Genomic DNA, 13952 nt, shown 5'->3' with positions numbered 1-13952 from the left:
TAGTCCCTTCAGGCTCTAACATTCTATTGCTCTAAAAATGAGGTCTGAGTAAAAAGAGTTTTAAGAATGTGGAGTCAGTTTCCCGGCCCATGCACCAAAAAGAAAAAATGCTGGGTGAGAGAAGGGCTGAATGCTGTGGCTCATTCAAGCCTTAGTTTGTGGGAGAGGAGGGCATCTGAGTTCATTGGCTCCTTAGTTTTTCAACAGAGGTGTTTGCTTCTCATGGTAATATTTGTGCTCTCATACTATAGAATTCTGAGACAAGCAGTCAGGCAAGTCACATCCAGGTGGGAGATGCACTGGGTAGCTGTTGGGGAGTGGAAAGAGAGGTTTAAAGATTTTTGTTTCAGCCTGGCTGGCGTGGCTCAGTGGTTGGACAGTATAACCTATGAACCAGGAGGTCACGGTTTGATTCCTTGTCAGGGCACATGTCTGGGTGTTGGGGTTGATCGCCAGTGGAGGGTGTGCAGGAGGCAGCTGATCGATGTTTCTCTCTCATCGATGCTTCTAACTCTCTGTCCTTTCCCTTCCTCTCTGTAAAAAAATCAATAAAATATATATAAAAAATAAAAACATATTTCTTAAACAGGATTTTTGTTTCAGATTTTGGCTCTGCCATTTACAAACTCAGTGTGATACAATCTCTTCTTGGAACCTCAACTTCATTATTTATAAAATGATAACAACACTTCCCATACAAGATTGGGAGGATTACTTAGGATAAATAAGAAAAAGCAAAGACCTTTTAGCACAGAGGAGATGCCCACCAAATGTCAAGCCTGCATTAACCCTAGCCTGACTACAGGGGCTTATGCTGCGGAAGTCCTGACGGCAGGCCCTTATATCAAAGGTTAACTTCCTAGGTTCTGCCTACAACAGGGAGGGGTGGGGAATTGTGTCCCTAGCTACCTCTGTTAGGCTTGACTCTAGGATGGTGTTGGGCGTTCCACTGCATGTTCATCCCCGAGGCTCGCTCCAGGGACAAGAGCTGGAGGCCCGCATGACCCCACCCTTCATGACCCCACCCTTCATTCCCAACGCCATTTTTAAGGTGGGGCATTTTCTGCTGAGCCAATACTCTCTCTCCATGGGAAAGACTTTAAAGAGCCATCCACCCTGGCTGGTTTGGCTCAGTGGATAGAATGTTGGCCTGTGGACTGAAGGGTCCTGGGTTTGATTCTGGTCAAGGGCATGTACCTCGGTTGCAGGCTAGATCCCTAGCCCTGGTTTGGGCACATGTGGGAGGCAACCAACTGATGTGTCTCTCTCACATCTGTCTCTCTCTATCTCTCTGTCTCTCCCAATCCCTTCTACTCTTTCAGGTAATTAACAGAAAAATATCCTTGGGTGAAGATTAACAATAACAATAGAGCCATCCTCATTACCTTGGTTTCTCAATCATCAAATAGTCTCACAAAAAAACCACACACACACCAAACAATTGTCTCACAAGAAACTGTGAGAGTTAAAAATCTATATAAAGAGCCAGTGGTGACAACAGGCAGTCATTCCACTATGATAGCTCCCTTCCCCTTGGCAGCGCCCCTTCCTAAAGGGGCACCTGAGAGAGCAGGGAGTGAAAGGCTCCAATGATTCCCCCCAAAATGCCAGCTCATCAAGGCTGCAAGGGTATGATGAAGAATTTTCCAGAAATACAAGCCACCTTTTTCCAACAGATTTACCTGTGAGCAACTGAAACGGGGAGAGTGGTCAATAGCGCTGAGCTCAGGCTCAGGAGAGCTGTGATTCAGGTTTCAGCAGACGTGCTCTTTGGAGCAGCACCAAGGTTGTGCACCGGACAGGCACCCCGCCAGCTGCCTGCCTGTTCTGTCCAATCCTGGCTTCGTGGAGCTGGGGTGGAAGAATTCTCCCTGAAGGAAAGCAGCCAACACCCTGTCCCACCCTTCTCCTTGGGCAACTCTCGGCCAGGCAGGAATCTCTCACCGGTTTCCTTTGGCTGCCCGAGGAACCAGCAGCCACATCACCCCCACTCGCCACACCCCTCCCTGAACTCGCCCCAGCCCTGCAGCTGGAGTCTGGAGGGACTGCCTTCCTTTCAGCAAGAAACACCGCGGAAACCCCAGAGCTTGTCCTGCCCGGGGAGCATAGGAAAGCAGGCGCCTGCCTGTTCCCTGGGGGCGAGGTCCCCTTCCGGAGGGGCACCTCGGACTGGGCACCCCGGCATTAGGCCTGGGGACATGCTTGGGACAGGCTGCCAGTGAAAATACAGGCCGCCCAGTTGTGAATTTCAAATGCCCCAATAAATTTTAACGTATAGGTTTGTCCCAAATATTGCATGGACTATACGTATGCTTATCGAGTTTTTATTATCGCTTTTGAAACTGTAACTCAAATTCAGCTGTCCGTCCGGCATTTTTATTTGCTAAAAATCTGGGAAACCAGAGATTGGCCTGGGGCAGCCGCTCCCCCCCAGCCCCCCCGCTCCCCCGCAGTGGTGAGTCTGGTTGGGGGTCAAGAACCGGCTTGGGGTCCCGCACCCGCGTCTTCTCCCCGCTGAGGGCGGCGGAAGCGTTTTGGAAGGACCGTGGGAAAGTCTCTTTCTTTCGAGAGGAAGGAGGAGTCGTGGCCTGGCTTCCTTCCCGCTCACCTCCAGCCTCGCGCGCGCCCGCGGGCTTTTCCCAGCCCCGCGTCCACCTGTCCGCCCACGGGTAGCTCCGCGCAGCTCCGGGCAGGCGCCGGCAGCTCGCAGGATTGGGGGGGGGGGGGGGGGGGCGGGGGGGGGCGGCGCCGAGTGCGCAGGCGCGGCGGGCCGGTGGGCGGGGCGCGCGCGCGCGGGCGGGAAGAAACCGCGTCCTGCGCCGGGCGTGGGCGCGAGCGCGGGCGGAGGTCGAGGCCCCGGCGGACGCACGGCTGCGGGGCGTCGCTGCCGCTCCTTGTGCGAAATGGAGGGGACGGCTGTGGCTGTGTGTGAGGTGACGATGCCGGGAAGGGAGACAAAGCAGAGGGTAGTCTACGAGAAGCGGGGCTTTGGGAGACCTCGCGAAGTTTGGGCAGAGGGGCGTGGCCTTGCCTGAGGGGGCAAAGGAAAGTTCGGGAACGATAGGATTCGGTGCCGGTCAGCCTGCCGCACACAGGGCTGTGAGGAGCCGATGAGGCCCGGGTGTGGGGGCCCCCGGGTGTGGGAGCCCCCGGGTGTGGGGGCCTCGGAGGGGTAGTTACTCAGCTGAGGGAACAGCCACATGCTGCCGCCCCCGCGTCAAAACCGAGGCCCAGGAAGTGGAACTGTTCGCCTGGGTTAGGGCAGGGGTGCCAGCCTCGGGGGCCCCATCCAGTGCCGGGAGGGCCATGGACAGAAGGGACGGGACCAACCGTGCGAACCGGGAGAGAGGGGAGCGGTTGTGGGCCCTCGGCCAGCCCAGGTGCGGGCGGCTTCCTGGGTCCTGTCCGGGAGCCGCCGGGTGAGGGATGGAAGGCCGCACCCAACTCTGACCACAGCACGGATTCCTGCTCTGGGAGGTGGGACTGAGCCCCTGGCACCGGCTGGCGGCACTTGTCATCCATGACGGCCCCCACAGCCGTTCTCGGGTTGAATTCTTTATTTTTTTTAATATCATCCATGAGAGAGAAACATGGGATCAGCTGCCTCCTGCACACCCCCCACTGGGGATGTGCCTGCAACCCAGGTACATGCCCGTGACCGAATCGAACCTGGGACCTTTCAGAAGCTCTACCCACTGAGCCAAACCGGGTAGGGCTTGGGTTGATTCTTAGCACCGGGCCTTGTCAGGGACACTAGGCCGATGAGATAGCACGTAAGCTGCACACACGGGGTTCACCTGGCCGGGGGTAGAGTTCGTGGGCCTTCCTGCCGCCTTGGTTATCATCCAGGAAAGTGGGAGGATGAGATTTTACAGGCGATGGAACCTAGGACAGAGCGCAGAGCCGCTGCCTTGTCAGCGTTCATTTTCCATTTGCGAGCTCTCATTACGGATAAGGTGCCAGAAGGAGAGTTAGACTGCAAAGCCTGGAGGCCATCTTTGTAAACTCTGGTGCAAATTAGGACCTGAGTTCCCAAGTTCTCATACTGAGATACGCTTTTTTTTTTTTTTTTTAAAGGGGTAATCATTAGTATGGTACCTTCATGTGGAAGTGAGCGTCCACGTTCATAAATAATAATGGAACTAAATACAATATAGTTTGTTTCAAATTTATCTCTTCAAGATTGAATGTTTCATCTAGACATCTTGGAGATCTGTTCAACTTAAAATACTGTGTGCAGTCTACTGAAGATGAGCTTATTAGAAACTAGAGGCCTGGTGCACAAAAATGTGTGCACTGTGGTGGGGGGAGGGGGTCCCTCAGCCCGGCCTGTGCCCTCTCGCAGTCTGGGACCCCTCAGGGGATGTCCACCTGCTGGTTTAGGCCCGATCCCCTGGGGACCTGGCAGCTGAGACATCCCTCTGGCAGCCCAGGAGCCCTTGGGGGATGTCCACTTGCTAGCAGGGAGCAGAGGTAAGCTGCAGTCAGACATCCTTAGCGCTGCTGAGGAGGCCGGAGACTCCCGCCACCACCACTGTTCTTGCAGGCATCAGCCTGGCTTGTGGCTGAGCAGAGCTCCCCCTGTGGGAGCGCACTGACCACCAGGGGGCAGCTCCTGCATTGAGCGCCTGCCCCCTGGTGGTCAGTGTGTGTCATAGTGACCAGTCATTCCCAGTTGTTCTGCTGTTAGGGTCAATTTGCATATTACCCTTTTATTATATAGGATAATGGGTAATATTTATTAAGCATTTACTACATGCCAGGCACTGTATTAAGCAGTTTGCACGTTCAGCAGTAGCTGTATGTGGTTCTCATTTTTATAAACGAGGAAGCTGAGATCCAGAGCAATAAGTTCCCATGGTCACATGCTAGAATTGGGGCATCAGGGTTAAAAAAGAGGCATCTACCTCCAGAGCCAGTGTTCTGAACTAGTATTATGACCGTCAGAAATGTTGATTTAATGAAAGCTAAAGATGAGTCATAACTTAATGTTTGATTTTATTTGGGAAGAAAAAAAAAAGAGACAGAAAAACAAATCCCCACTTAATTTTTCAAATTATTTCCAGATGAACTTATTCTTTGAATAAAGCAATTTGATGTCTCCACTTCCTGTCTTGTTGGGCATTGTGTTGAATTTCACTGTCTCCTTTAGGTCACTCCCTAAGCTATTTCTTCTGTTTAGACACAATGCTTTGTTCTGAACGAGTGTAAATCTGACATTTTGCAAGCAAGATTATTTTTTGAAATTAAATTATTAACTATCATAATTTTATTATCATGATTTCTAAAGAAGATTGTGTTTTCTTTGAATTATGCCCTTTTCAGATTTTGAAATATTTAATAATTCACTGGAAGTGTGAAACAGCAAATGGAGCATTGCTAGAAGGACAGCTAGCGATTTCCATAGAAGCATTAAATTCTAAGCAACAGGAAAATACTCTTCATTGTGTAACAACTAGTAAGTGGAGGAAGAAAAATGTTGATTTCTCTATCTTTGATTGTCATGATTTATGTTATAGTTTATTTTAAAAATTCAATTAGTCATAATCTTTTATGTTACCACTTCAGGGTTGTTCCATAGTTAAAAAACTTAAATGATTATGCAATAAGTATCTGCTGATAGATTTACAAATGTGTCATATAGGAAAACTTGAGTAGAATGACATCACAGGATCCTTTATTTTACTGGCTTAAGGTAAAATTGCTCAGAAATAATCTCACTCTTGCTTTTGGTTTTCACCTCCTCTTTTACAGCAAAATGATATTACATTATATTTTATCTCCTTTCTTTCATGTCCAGCCTTTAGTAGTTGGAGAAGCCAAAAAAATAATGGAGGAACAAAAGAAAGAAAATGATGAATAGTGCATACTTTGATAATCCTAACTTGCAGTTAGTTTGAAAATACATATCTCTTCCATTTGGCACTTATTCTTTTTGCCATTTTGCCTAAACTTTTCAGAGAAGCTAATGTATTGAGTGACTCTGAAACTAATTTTCTTGAACTTGTAAAGTGATAACTTCCTTGTTTGTTTGGGTTTTGGGGTGTGTGTGTGTGTGTGTGTGTGTGTGTGTGTGTGTAGATTTATTGAAGGATACTTTGGAATGAAGTTGTCCTAAAACCTTAGAGGAGGCAATCACCCTGAGTCCCAGTTGAGATTGGGTAGTACTGTAGGCTCTACAAGACATTTTCTCACCTGAACCATAATCACATGTCTTCTCTTTGTGTACCTGTCAGTAAACATCCTCAAGAGAGGTATGATAGGTTGGTTTGCTTCTACTCTACATGAACTCCACTCTGACTGGACGTAGTTTCCACCATTCATGAGAAAGATGGTTAGCTATGTGGCTAGGTTGATGTTGGTCTATATATGGTTGTTTTAGATTATGCATTGATTCTAATCCAGTAAACTCTTGCTAATATAAACTTTATTTCACTCAAAGCAAAGGACTTGAGCCACACTATCTTTTGGCAAGAAACCCATTCCAAAGGTATTTTGAGCCTAATGGATTTCCTCAACCCATGTAGTATAGGGAGCATTTCTCTGGACTGTCTCTGATCTCTCTGTAGTTATTTTCTTCCTCCCTCCGTCCCTCCCTCCCTCCCACCCTCCCTCCCTCCTTCCCACCTTCCCTCTCTTCCTCCCTTCCTTTTTTCCTTTGATAGGAGGAAAGGTGATATATGCTTCTCACAAAATATTCCAACATTACAGAAGTATATATTATGGAAAGTGAGACTTTCTGATAGTCTTACCTCTTGTGATAATTATTAAATAACATTCAATATATATTCTTCTAGATTTTTTCTATTCACGTGGTCATAGTCTCACCAGGTAGATAGAATATTACTTATGTAGGGCTGCTGTAACGAAGTACCACAAACTGGGTGTCTTAAAACAAAATAAAGGTATTCCCTCACAGTTACGGAGCTAAAAGTCCAAAATCAAAGTATCAGTAGATTTGGTTCCTTGTTTGGAGGCTCTGAAGGAGAAATCTATTCCATGTCTCTCTCCTAGCTACTGGCAGGCCCTTGGTGTTTCTTGACTTGTGGACATATCACTCCAATCTCTGCATCTGTCTTCACCTGATGTTAATCTGTGTCTGTGTCTTCTTATAAGGACAGCACTGGGATTTAGGGTCACCTTAATCTGGTACCACCTCATCTTAACTTGATGACATCCTTATTTCCAAATAAGGACATACTCACAAGTACTGGGGCTTTCCAGGCTGGTGTTGCTCAGTGGTTGAGCATCGACCCATGAACCAAGAAGTCACTGGTTCAAGCCCTGGTCAGGGCACATGCACAGGTTGCAGGCTCAATACCCAGTAGGGGCATGCAAGATCGATGGTGTTTGTCTCTCATCAATATTTCTCTCTGTCACATTCCCTTTCTCTCTTTCAAAAAAAATTAAAACATATTTTTAAAAAGTGATAGGTATTGGGGCTTAGTTCTTCAAAATCTCTAAAAGAGGCACAAAATTCAACTTTCCAATAAACCAGCAAATTTTATTACTGGAATGATCCATCCATGAGAAGCTGAGAAATGCTTACATGGTTTCTTTCCATCAGTAATTGTTGAAGGCTTTAACAAGTGTTATTTGTTAGATTGTTTCCCACCATGTGTGCTACAGGATGTGTATATGAGTTAGGAGAAAGGAGCTAATGTAGTCATCTACATTTGGGGCATGCCAGTTAAAATCAAGGAGTTTTTTTTAAAAATTACAGTTTACAATATTTTGTATTAGTATCGGGTATACAGCATAGCAGTTAGAGTCTAACTGTTAGACAATCAAATACTTTACAAAGTGGAATCTAAAGTGTCATTACTTTAGATCTTCTCAGAGCCTTTAATATGCCATCATGGACTGTGAATCATTCAAAACGGGTTATGTATAACATTTCCTAAACATATTTGACCTTATAGCTCTTTAAAAATTTTTTGTTTTTTAAGATCATTTGTTGTAAAGAGGGAATTTTGGGGAATGCTGTTGCTCTAAAAATGTGTTCTACAAATTAGTCTCTACTGTCATCTTTGAATGACAGCACTTTAATACAGAAACAGAAGTATAGCTGAAAACTGGGGGATGGATGGAGTGTAGGATGATTGTTTTCCTTAAGCATGTGCACCAAAAGTGCCCATTTTCAACAGTTGTTGACATGATACTTCTTAAAACTAAGAGAAGGTGTTAGAAGAAAAAGTGTGACATGCAATTGAAAAATATCATGAACATGCTGCAAGACATACAGATTTTGTTAATTTTTCTTGTTAATGTTCTAGCTCCTCACAAATCACTAGTATAGATCTACTCCTACATGCCATCCCTGTCCCAATGACCCACTCTTCTTTAAGATATGGCCAGTGTATGCCTGTGAGGAACACTAAGAAAAAAAATAGATGATTGTCTCTTATTAAATGTTCTATGCTACTTGGACTTATGCCTTTTGAAGTATGTACCATTTGTCCAGATCATTCAAAATCTAGGACATTGCTTGTCTAATAGAACTTTTTGTGATAATGGGAATGTTCTATATCTGTGCTACTCAGTACAGTAGCCATTAGTCACATTCTCAACCTTTTTTCCCTGCTTAAAGAATACAACTTTCTTGAGGGATAGACACATTTGGCAGTGATGATTAGATTCTTAATTATCAAATCACATTCTTCAGTGAGAGGACATATTCAATTTGGAAAAAAAGCCTCCATGTAGTTCTCATCATTTCCCCCTTCTTAGGGTATGCTTTTTCCTTCACCTTCTTCCCAAGAAGAATTATTGCTCCAAATGTCCTAACGTTCCAATTTAGAACTCTAGATACAGAGAATTCTTACCTGATAGTCTAATAAAGTATTTTTTACTAATGAGTAAATTGGTTAAAAGAAAGCCAAAATTTTTTATTGAATCTTACACTGGAATATGGGTTATTGGCATGATATACTCTATTTACTAGCTACAGTTTGCAGTCTTTCTAAATCCCTTTCCTACTGGGAATAGTAATATCCAAAGAGGCAGTACTGGTATTGAATATAAGTGAAAAGACTTGCTATTTGGTCCCATCTCCAAGAAGTTATTCTGCCCCCAAACAGTCATGTGATTTCATAATTTTTCTATGATGCCTCCATTTTTACTGAACTCATTAGTAGTGGTCACCTTTTTTATGTTGTGTCTATAAGCCGTATTTTTAGGCTCCCTTTGATTCTTTAGATAAAATCCATTTAATTGTTTTATTTATGATATTTTCTTGTTTGTTTTTTATAGTTGCTTCTGCAGAAAGCATTTATGGTGGTTTGTTCTACAGGAACTTCCTAAAAGGTAAAGAATTACCCATTTTCCATGAGACTAAAAGCCATGTACAATATAAGGGAATGGTTTTATTATCATTGTTAATACTAGAGAGAAGATAATGAATTGAGTATAGTTTATGGAATAATCACCTATTTATTTTGTTTATACAGGCATTAAGACAGTTTGTTTCATGTTGACTTAATGTAATTGTTACTTTAAAAATCAAAGCAACTATATGCATATTTATTTAATCATATTTTTAAAAATATATTTTATTGATTTTTTTACAGAGAGGAAGGGAGAGAGATAGAGAGTTAGAAACATTGATGAAAGAGAATCATCGATCAGCTGCCTCCTGCACAGCCCCCACTGGGGATGTGCCTGCAACCAAAGTACATGCCATTGATCAGAATCGAACCTGGGACCTTTCAGTTCGCAGGCTGACGCTCTATCCACTGAGCCAAACCGGTCAGGATTATTTAATCATATTTTTATAGTCTTGTGATGAAGTGGAGATGGCTTTTGTCCAAAGAGGAAGTACTGCACATCAAGTACACAATAAAAATTGAGTCTTAATCACATTTAGTAGCCAACGTTAGCCTGTTTTCTCTTCAGCTGTTAGGATTCTTTTTTTTTTTTTTTTAAATATATTTTATTGATTTTTTACAGAGAGGAAGGGAGAGAGATAGAGAGTTAGAAACATCGATGAGAGAGAAACATCGATCAGCTGCCTCCTGCACATCCCCCACTGGGGATGTGCCCGCAACCCAGGTACATGCCCTTGACCGGAATCGAACCTGGGACCTTTCAGTCCGCAGGCTGACGCTCTATCCACTGAGCCAAACCGGTTTCGGCTGTTAGGATTCTTAATACTACCAACATCCACTCAATATTGCTATTTGTTCTTACTAATTAGCAACAGAAATGACTCACTGAAGCTCACAAAAGAAATTGTCCAAAACCAGAATTTGAATCCCTTATCTTTCTAGCTTATGCATCAGTCATTATGCCTTTATTACTATTTATTTATTTATTTATTTATTTATTTATTTATTTATTTATTTAGCATTCCTTAATATTTTCAAACTGCTTTAAATTGGTCCATTCACAGCCCTAACTGGTTTGGCTCAGTGGATAGAGCATTAGCCTGTGGACTGAAAGGTCCCAGGTTTGATTCCGGTCAAGGGCATATACCTTGGTTGCAGGCACATCCTTAGTAGGAGGTGTGTAGGAAGCAGCTGATCAATGTTTCTCTCTCATTGATGTTTCTAACTCTCTATCCCTCTCCCTTCCTCTCTGTAAAAAATTAATAAAATATATTTAAAAAATAAATAAATAAATTGGTCCATTCACAAATCTTTATATTCTTTAATTAGCTTCATCTGGAAGTCTCTGATGGCTGATTCATTAACCATCAGATTTTCTGATGCTAAAGAATTACGTACTTATACAAAATTAACAGTGTGCCTCTGAATTTAGTTCGTTAACTACGTTATATCTACTTCATTGCTCAGTTGATTTCTCTCTGCCTAAAAGAAGGTCTGACCTCTCTTTAGGGGAACTGTACTAGTATATTGTAGAGCCATTCAACATCAGTTTCCTTTAGTTTTCAATCTATTCTATCAAGGTTGTATCAAGGTACTTTTTCTCTGGACCTGGAGTACTTCAGATCAATTTCTATACAAACAGGCTCATATTTCTGGGTGTTTTATTTATGCTAGATTAATAAATAATAATCAAGAAAACCTCCCTATTTTCCTAATCTTTAATGGTATGTGTTCTGTTTTTTGTTTTCTATCTTCTTTGGTCCCTAACTAGTTATACTTTTATCCAGTAAACCTTTATTGAACATCTTGTCACAAGGAAGTCATAGGGAGAGGTAGCTCTGAAAATAAAATACAATGCTTTAAGTACTATTATGGAGGTACGTATGTTCTAGGTGCTTATTTGGTAACTTAGAAGATATTTCCCTAGGCCCTGCCCAGGTAGCTCAATTGGTTAGCACAGCATCCCAATATGCCAAGGTTGTGGGTTCAATCCCTGGTCAGGGCATATACAAGAATCAATCAATGGCCCTGGTTGGGACGCTCATTTGGTTGGAGCATTGTACCATACACCAAAGAGTTGCAGGTTCAGTTCCTACTCAGGGCACGTATCTGGGTTGCAGGTTCCTTCACAGGTCGGGGATCGTGTAGGAGGCAGCCAATCAATGTTTCATACATTTATGCTTTTCTCTCTCTCCCTCTCGCTCTAAAAATCAATGGAAACATATCACCGGGTGTGGATTATAAAATAAAAACATAGCCCTAACCGGTTTGGCTCAGTGGATAGAGCGTTGGCCTGCGGACTCAAGGGTCCCAGGTTCGATTTCGGTCAAGGGCATGTACCTTGGTTGTGGGCACATACCCAGTAGGGAGTGTGCAGGAGGCAGCTGATCGATGATTCTCTCTCATCGATGTTTCTACCTCTCTATCCCTCTCCCTTCCTCTCGGTAAATAAAACATATTAAAACATTAATAAAACATATTAAAAAAATAATCAACCAATGAATATATAAATAAGTGGAACAACAAATCGATGTTTTTTTTCTCTCTCTAAAAATAAATATTTTTTAAAAAGATATTCTTCTAAAGTTCAGTCACCATTATGACTCTCTTCCCTTCATTATTCTGCATCATTATTCTACATTTACTTCAGATAGCTTTGATACTTTTGGGACTTTAATGATCATTTCTATGCTAATGAAACTTATTTTTTTCCCTTTCTATTACTAACATGTTTCTGGCTTTTATTGTCAATTAGACTATTATTCCATTTGAAAGTCCCTCTGAAAAATCATGTGTGACATGTCTAAAAAGGGGTTCATTTTCTTGAAAACTAATTTGCTGTATAATAGCTGCATTTCTTGCAGTGATATAGCACTAACATTCTCATAATTCTACAGGCTTCAATTTTTGACTTTTCTTTGGCTTCTTCATTGTCTAATCGAATTGATTTTTTGTTAAGTTTGCTTTTTATACTATAGAATTATTATATATTAAAATATATATTAATTAAAACAGAGCTTTATGTTCCTCTTGATTGCTTATTAGAATAAAATACCTCCAACCAGATTTGAGGTCCTCTGTGAATTAGAATAATCTTCTATACTTTGAAGGATGATGCCCATTAAGATAAATTCTTGTGTTTAAAAATTCTCATTATTTTATATTAATTTATGTACTAGAGGCCCGATGCATGAAAATTTGTGCAAGAGTACGCCTTCTTTCCCCCAGCTGCTGGTACCAGCTTCCCTCTGGCACCCGGGACCTGGGCTTTGCTCCAGCCCCACCTTCATCTGGAAGGACGTCCGGAATGACACCCATAAGGACGTTCAGTCTAATTAGCATATTACCCTTTTGTTATTATAGATTGCCAGTGCACGTCATGTCTACCAGATGGTCAGATGGACAGATGGTCACTTAGCCTTTTATATATATAGATTATGCTGCATTATATACTTGTCTATGTAGAAATCCATTTATATATTAATTTATTTATATGTTTATCCATTTATATAGAACCACTTCTATCATAAATATCTATTTGGTGAAACATGATGGTTTTAGTTTGCCCTTTTTGCCTAGGTCTAGAAGCTACTTCCTATCATGTCCTTACTCTAGTGAAGAAAAGATGAAAAGAAAGAGTAGAAGAGAATGATGAGATGGGGGAATATGAAAAAAAGCCATATATATAGGTCTCTATTTTGTTGTTTCTTTCTTGCCTCTTCTATTCATATTACTTTGATTGATTTTATCTCATTTTTCCTTTTTATTGAATTTACTGGGGTGACACTGATTAAATTATACAGATTTTTTTAAAATATATTATATTGATTTTTTACAGAGAGGAAGGGAGAGAGATAGAGAGTTAGAAACATTGATGAGAGAGAAACATCCATCAGCCGCCTCCTGCACATCTCCTACTGGGGATGTGCCCGCAACCAACGTACATGCCCCTGACCGGAATCGAACCCGGGACCCCTCAGTCCGCAGGCCGACGCTCTATCCACTGAGCCAAACCGGTTTTGGCAAATTATACAGATTTTAAGTGTAAATTCCACAACACATCATCTGTACACTGTATTGTGTGTTCACCACCCCATGTCAAGCCTCCTTCTATCACTATTTATCTCCCCTATACTCCACACCCCTCCCCCCAAGTCACCACATTTATCTTTTTAAATATCTCCTCAAACCCTAGCCGGTTTGGCTCAGTGGATAGAGCATTAGCCTGAAGGGTCCCAGGTTTGATTTTGGTCAAGGGCACATGCCCAGGTTGCAGGTATGTGCCCTAGTAGGGGACGTGCAGGGGGCAACCAATCAGTGATTCTCATCATTGATGTTTCTGTCTTTCTCTCCCCTCTCCCTTCCTCTCTGAAATCAATAAAAATATGTTTTAAAAATAAAAAATAAAATAAATATCTCCTCATTCCCATATTTATTGGCATAATTTAACTCTTTACTAAAATGCAGCTTGGCATTTATTTTAAAAAATATTCTAGTGTTTGTCCCAAGTCAGAAAATGTATGGCTTTTTTTTATTATTATTATTCTTCAAAACACTAATAAGAATTAACAGCCCTTGTAAATAGGGGAGATAGCTTTGCTGTTGACATATGGTTATATGGTAATG

The 13952-nt window shown here is 42.5% G+C and overlaps 2 protein-coding genes across 4 annotated transcripts in view; one reads left to right on the top strand and one right to left on the bottom strand.

Moving 5' to 3' along the window:
* Positions 1–2689, bottom strand: part of SPTBN2 (spectrin beta, non-erythrocytic 2) — a 51426-nt gene extending 48737 nt beyond the window's left edge. The window contains exons 1-2 of one of the 3 annotated variants that reach the window (XM_059709944.1): positions 2609–2689; positions 1683–1851 (exon numbers count right to left, since the gene is read on the bottom strand). The gene's annotated coding sequence lies outside the window, so the exon portion shown is untranslated. Of the gene's footprint in view, positions 1–1682; positions 1852–2608 lie in introns of those variants that run through there. The other 2 variants (XM_059709950.1, XM_059709946.1) reach the window with 2 other exon arrangements.
* Positions 2690–5277: 2588 nt separating this feature from the next.
* Positions 5278–13952, top strand: part of TOP6BL (TOP6B like initiator of meiotic double strand breaks) — a 49780-nt gene continuing 41105 nt past the window's right edge. Inside the window, exons 1-2 of the mRNA XM_059709983.1 lie at positions 5278–5458; positions 9253–9306. Coding sequence (XP_059565966.1) covers positions 5278–5458; positions 9253–9306 — 235 coding nt within the window. The remainder of the gene's footprint in view (positions 5459–9252; positions 9307–13952) is intronic.

Source organism: Myotis daubentonii, chromosome 9, assembly GCF_963259705.1.
Source record: "Myotis daubentonii chromosome 9, mMyoDau2.1, whole genome shotgun sequence".
NCBI classification, from domain to species: domain Eukaryota; kingdom Metazoa; phylum Chordata; class Mammalia; order Chiroptera; family Vespertilionidae; genus Myotis; species Myotis daubentonii.
The sequence above is the reverse complement of the archived record's forward strand: the minus strand, read 5'-3'. Positions and strand labels throughout refer to the sequence as shown.